Below are 7385 nucleotides of genomic sequence, written 5' to 3'. Positions count from 1 at the left end.
ATGCAGGTTGCATAGAAACTTGTATGTATAAATGGACGTATAAAAACAAGTGCGTGAAAACGAGTATTTATTAACAGGTCTACGTTGAGAAGTCTACACTAAGAGGTCTATATTGACAAGAATAAATATATAACTGCACATGAAAAAATATTTTTATGTGAGAACACACAAAACACGTGTTCGCAAAAGTTTGTACATTTGACAGATATACAACATTCTCAGATGCACACATGTGCAAAATTTTGCCAATAAGATGGTACATAAACTATTGTAAAACAATCTCTTAATTAAATAAAAAATTAATGCCTCTATACGTTAATTTTTAATATTACTATGGTAGACAAATGCGAATGTTTGTCGACATTTTGACATTTCTCACCACTCCCTGTGATGTCTTTTCTCTGTAGATATATACACATGTATAAGTATAAATATTCATTGGCAACATATAAAAAAAAAATGGTAACTGAAAGGATAAAATAGTAATGTAATAAAAGATTTTAAAAAAAAAAAAACACTTAAACACACTTGTGTAATAAAAAAAAAAAAAAAAAAAAAAAAAAGGGAAAATAATGAATTTCTTTTATTTTTACATATATCTCATTAAATGTTTCTTAATATTAATAAATCTTAAAATTGTAAACAAAAAATGAGAGAAATTTTGTCGAAAATTCAATGTATGGGATACGAAAAAGAAAGTATGGAAAAAGACAAAAGTAAAATAAATCATACATATATAGTATTGCTTTATAATCTTGACATTTGCAAAATCAATGCAATATGAATCATTATTTTTCTTCTTCACTGTTTATATGTACATATGTATAAACAAATATATACAGAGAACACACAATTCTATTAACAATTTGCTTGTTTCCCATACACATTGCGTTATGCAAACATACTTACAAGCCTTATACGAATCTTTATAATCGAAACGGTTAGCACGAAATTCTTATGCACAGGAGAATAGTTAAATAAAAAGTGTATTAACAAAGTCTTATCACATTATTTTATTTTTGACAATTCATGGCTTAAATATGTACAACATTATGAGATAATAATGTATAAATAAAATATAATAAATGCGTAAAAAAAAAAAAAAAAAGAATTCAATGTTCAAGGTAGTTTTAAAATTAAAAAACTAAATCAGAGAGATTAAACAAAAATGTATAATTTCTTGCAGTTGCGTGGCAAATAAATCCTATGTATTCTACAATTGATGAATTCATGCAGTCTTATGTATTATGTGAATTTTTTTTTTCACATTCTTCATAACTGTATCGTTTAACAATTTAATAAATTTAAATATTTATAACTCACACAAGTGTATATTATGATTACTGCAGAATAAAGCCATTTATCTTGTGCATAAAAAAATAAAAAGTAAAATTGTAAAAATGGAAGATGTGTTTATGAAAATTAGGTTATCTTCTTTGAATATATATTCAAAATGAAAAAAAAAAAGGGGGAAAAAAAATTAGAATTGTAAATATTCTATACGCCAAAAAAATAAAAAATATATATTTCTTTTAAAGAAATATATGTATAAATTACACGGATTTAGACATTTTGATGAGATTTAATAAGGATATTGAGTAATGGAAAGGAATGACTAAAAATAGGCGTAATGTATATATATAATGGAAAAAAAAAAAAAAAAAAGGAAGCAGAATAAAATATTTAAAAGAGGAATGAAGAACAATTAAAGCTTATGAATTTTTTTTTTAATTTTCGTGTAATTCATAAACTTTCGTAGAGTTCTACCTCGATTGCTAAGTTATGGGTAAATCCACATACATATTGAACAAAAAATGGGTTCTCATGTGTACGAAAGTATGTGTATATATATAATTGTGCATATCAATATATAAATACTTATGCATCGTGCATATGTAAATATATGAATACACTGCATTCGACGTGTATGCATTTCTCTGTACTTACATTTAGACAAATGTGTAGTGTGTGAGAAAGTGAGCCAAAGGTTATAATGTATGTACGCCAATAAATGTTATAAATACTGGAAAAATTACGAAAAAAAAAAAAAGACATTTAAAAAAAATTTATTCTTGAAAAACTTTTTCCACGAAATTTTTATAGAATTCTGGAACTTTCAGAAGTTTCGACATGATTCTTAGGATTGTCCTTCACATATTAGTTCACAATGTAATCGTTCTTCTTACATTTAATGTAAAAGTAAAATAATAAATAAAATGAAATCTGTTGGTACAATATAAGATAATGTGAACTGGTGTGAAGTAAAAAAATATGAACGAAAAATGTTTTGTATAGATATGAAGATAGCGTATTTATTAGGTATATGGAAAATCTAGTATAAAAATTCTTATGCATGTATATGTATATATTTTTACATATTATTTTCACATATATACGTTCTTGTGTGTATATATCACACCTGTGATTACACTCATTCACCTATATACATACACTTATGATCAGACATATCTGTGTAATAGGCAATATACATATGTATAAACATACGTGCATGCGTGAGTACCCATACATGTATATATTTTATGGAAGCTCATTAACGAATGAGTGGAACGTGAGGGACGGTAGGGATAATCGAGGTAAGTACATATACATAATTTTTCACATATATGAATGAAAAATACGGCGCACGTAAAAAAAAAAAATTATCAATGGTTCTTAGTATGTATATATATATATATATATATACTTAACAATTATGGTGTAAACATGTATGAGAAAGGTTATGGGCGCATATAAATTTATGTATATATACATATGTATCCACAAAATATATATACGCATAAGCATATATATATTTCTTATATGCATAAGCTATTCCATGTTTTGTGTAATACTTTTTATATTTCGTTTTATTTTGATTATTTTTATATATGCTTTGACGTCCATTGATGTTTATAAAATTTTACATATCATTTCTTTTTTTCTTTTTTTTTTTTATTTTGTGTAATTTGTGTATTTTGTGTGTTTTGTATATTTTATATATTTTGTGTATTTTGTATAATTGTGTATTTTGTATATTCTGTACTTTTTGCATATTTTGTATATTTTTTTTTGTGTGTTATCTTCGTGTGTTTTATTTTCTTACCTGCTCTATTTGTTTATCGCTTTATGCTTTTTATCTTTTTTAGTATTTTTTTTTTTTTTTTTTTTTTTTTTGCAGGTAACACTTAATTTTGATTGTATTTTATTATTTTTTTTTTTTTTTTTTTTTTTTTTTTTTTTTTTTTTTTTTTTTTTTTTTTTTTTTTTTTTTTTTTTTTTTTTTTTTTTTTTTTTTTTTTTTTTTTTTTTTTTTTTTTTTTTTTTTTTTTTTTTTTTTTTTTTTTTTTTTTTTTTTTTTTTTTTTTTTTTTTTTTTTTTTTTTTTTTTTTTTTTTTTTTTTTTTTTTTTTTTTTTCTTTTTTTTATTTTTTTTTTTTTTTTTTTTTTTTTAGAGCATCCGCGAATTTTTTCTTTCATGTGTGCATGTGTCTACCAAGCAAAGCACCACAAAAACTACACGAAAGTTCACGTTAAAAAATTTATGAGTATATTTTATTTATCCTTAAAACTGAAATTTGCACAGTTTTAAATTATGCCATGAAGATATATTGATACAAGGAGTGTGATTCCTTGAGCTCATGTGCATAGGTCAAAAAAAAGAGGAAAATTACTTTAACAAAAACGAACACACTAATTTAACACAAATACATGCTTTCGAAAAAAAAAAAAAAAAAAAAAAAAAAAAAAGAACACTGACATGACAGTATAACGCACGATAGTTTAAGTTCTATTAAAATGACATAGATTAAACAAAATGGCAAAGATAATTAATTTTGTGTTAACACACTACGTTTTGTAAATGCCAGAAAGGTTTTAAAATGTTAATGTAACTTAACCAAAAATAATATATACAAGCTTAAAAATTTACATGGAGAGAAAATGCGTTTTTTTAATGAACATCGCTTAATGTTTATTTGCAGAAGTGCTACATTTTATTTTGCTTTATTCTTTTTTTTTTTTTTTTTTTTTTTTTTTTTTTGGGGGGGTGTGTTTTTTAACTTTTTTTGATTTTTTTAGCTCTTTTTACAATTTTGGTTTTTTTTTTATTTTTTTTTTTTTTTCTAATTTTTTTCATACCTTTTTTTTTTTTTTTTTTTTTTTTTTTTTTTTTTTTTTTTTTTTTTTTTTTTTTTTTTTTTTTTTTTTTTTTTTTTTTTTTTTTTCACGGTACACCAAAGGTTTTAAAGCTTTATTCAGATTTAAACTTTTCTCCTATCTACACTTCTCCTATAAAGACATAACTTTTTTACCGACACTTATTTTTCTCACGTGAAAAACGTTTACATAAATTTATAAATAACACATACATGTGCATTTTACATGTCATCCAGCAGTATGTGAAAATACATAATATTATTTTGTTCATTCTGCTTTTTAAAAAAAAAAAAAAAAAAAAAAAAGAAGCAAAAATTGAATGCATGCACACATCCCCCCACCCTATGTATATACAATTTCCAGTAAAAAAAAATAACAAAACAGAAATAAATTCGACTCATGCAGAATTACGTTTCGGTTTTTACACATTTTTCGTTTCTTTTTTTTATCTCAAAATTGCGCCCATTTTATGTTCTCCCAATGTTTCCATTTCAACACCTTACATAAAATGCAAATGTTATTATACTCAATAGAACATGCCCCTAAAGAACATACTAAGGGATCATGTGAATCAACTGAAGCAATGTCATCCCTTTTCTCATTCTTTCTGGTGTCATCTGTGAAAAAGAGCTAAAAACTGTGTGTATATATACATGTGAAAATAATATGATGGCATTTAACGCACCGGAAAGGTTTTTACATATATAAATTCATACGTGTGCGCACATACCTTCCTCGTTATGCACATGTACATTCGCTTCTGAGAATGTGCAAGAAAAAAGGATCAGTAAAAATGGCAATAATTTCCTCGATGGTATGTTTTATTTCTGACTATCGTGCACTTGGAACATTTCACCCAGGGAAAAAATAGAGAAATTGTCAAGGCGCAAAAGTTAAAGAAATATTTATGCATGCACACATTTAAGCCTTAATTGCTTGTTGGAAGAGAAATCAAAATAAGAAAAAAAAAAAAAAAAAAAAAAAACGACCTTAAAAGTGCAAATAGCAGCGCTACGTTATTTTCAAATGTTATTGTTAAAATGAAGAAGTGCAAATAATCGATGTAAAAACGTCTCAAAGCAGAAAATTACAAATTCCATGCACCTGCAAATTCGCGAAACCCCAGTGTTTTCAGTATTTACTCAGGATGTGCACCGATTAGTTCGGCCAAAATTGAAAAAAATAATTCCAAAACGAAATCGAAAGTGCTAAAATAACAAGGCAGGAGAGTCAATGAATGAAAAAAAGAAAAAAAAAAAAAAAAAAGATTGTTCAATTCTCTAAAAATAAACTAAATAATACACATATACTCATTTTCCTTGTCTACGAAGGGGCTTTCCATTTACTGCTTCTGGATAATCTCTTTACACTTTTGTTGTCACCAACATACTCAATTGTTTGATGTCTTTTAGAATCATTGTGAAACGATTCAGGCGGTGCTAAAGTTCCCGACTCGTAAATTTTTTTCACTTGTCTTCTCCATGGGGTTAAATCGATCTATAAGAGTATATATATATTTACGCAAGAATGGATGAAAAAAAAAAAAAAAATAAATAAAAATATAAGCCTATACATAGCAAGTATAAAAATGTATTTCCTTTGTATAAAGTATAAATACATAATTGTGCTCATATGTAATACATGGGCATTTTTTTTTTTTTTTTTTTTTTTTTTTAAAACTAAAAATGAAGATATTCACATTTTTTTTTCATGTTTTCGGTACTTTAAAATGTGGCCCGCGTCATTTATTGCGGGACACTATCGCGCTTATAGCTATTACGACCTTATGTTACCAACATCGAAATCACACTATAGTGAAAAAAATTAAGCATTACTTTTGGAAACGTCTGTTCAGGCACATTATTTGGCTTAAACGTTTCTGATGAAATACCAGAATGCATAAAGGGCTTCGTGACATCGGGTGCAAGTTGAACAAGATTTTCATCAATTCTTAAATCAGGGTTTAAATTCATCTTATAATCAGCCAATAAGTTGGTTAGAGGCAATCTCCAAGAATATCTACATTCACCCATATGCCATAGCTGAGACCTTGTGGGTGTAATTTTCACATCACTTCTAACACCATAAATGACATTTTTTTTGGTAATATAAGGATTTCTACCTATATTTTTACATGACTGAATCATTTTAACACTATCAGGTACTTCATGCTCTAATGTTACAATTGCTTTCTTATATCTTGGTCCATTTCGATAATAATTGAAACGAAAATCACTTAAATTTCTTCTTCTCTCGGGGACTTTAATTAATGTGTTCACCTTTATAACCTTTGCATTATATATTTTTCTCAAATATTCCCTAATTTCAAATTTTGTTAAATTGATTGGTACTCTTAATGCTAGCCTATTCTTTTCTAAAAAACTTCCTGATTTGTGTACACAAAAATTATGCCATGGAAAAAAAACATTTCTTGGGGTTTTTGGGGGGGTATGCCGAATGAAGCTTAGAAACATAGTTTGAAAGAGTGATTTTTTGTACACCTCTAGTCTACACAGTACTCTATTATGCTATTATACATATATATATATATATATATATATGTGCAGCATACATACGTACATAATGTGCATGCCTTATTCATGTGGGGAAGGTGAGTTTTTTTTTTTTTTTTTTCTACAAGGCATATTCCCAAAAGGGTGGAATTTGTCCTTCCCTCCCTCTCTAATCCTTTAAGTACTTAATTTTACATTCGTTGTTTTATATTTTTATTTCTGCGTAATGCATTCCCTTTTTTTTCAATTTTTGAGATATATTCATTCTATGTCCCTAAGTTACTACTGTTGAAGTGAAAATTGTATATTTATTTTGTGTGCTGAAAATTTAAACGAAAATTATTATTTTTTTTTTAAAGGTTCTCTTAAAAAATTACTAGTTTTCATTTATTACTTGGTGCTACGAGTGTTCCCTTTTCGGGTCGTTATTGTTTCATAGTTCATTTTGCGTACACGAGAACAAAAAAACATGCTTAAAAAATAAGAGCAGAAGAGAGTTGCAGATATAGGTAACAATGACGTCCGGCCCGTATGTATTATTTAAAAAAAAATTTAACTAAATTGTTGCAGTTCTCTTAGCCCTGAAGAAGTTATCACGTATGTAGGTATATATATGCTTATATGTATATATGTGTACACGTGAACAATTTAAAAACCTTAAAATTGTACGTACTAACACAAAATAAGTATGACGAAAAGAAAAACACCAGATAATCTT

General features: G+C 26.3%; 1 protein-coding gene across 1 annotated transcript; it reads right to left on the bottom strand.

Moving 5' to 3' along the window:
• Window positions 1–5477: 5477 nt before the first annotated feature.
• On the bottom strand, window positions 5478–6628 carry PGO_145640 (50S ribosomal protein L23; the record flags this gene model as incomplete). The annotated part of the gene is made up of 2 exons (XM_028690554.1): window positions 5478–5651; window positions 5990–6628. 2 exons carry the CDS (start codon window positions 6626–6628, stop codon window positions 5478–5480), a joined length of 813 nt encoding a protein of 270 aa, XP_028546355.1.
• Window positions 6629–7385: the final 757 nt, after the last annotated feature.

Source organism: Plasmodium gonderi (assembly GCF_002157705.1).
Source record: "Plasmodium gonderi DNA, contig: Chr14, whole genome shotgun sequence".
NCBI lineage: Eukaryota > Apicomplexa > Aconoidasida > Haemosporida > Plasmodiidae > Plasmodium > Plasmodium gonderi.
The sequence above is the reverse complement of the archived record's forward strand: the minus strand, read 5'-3'. Positions and strand labels throughout refer to the sequence as shown.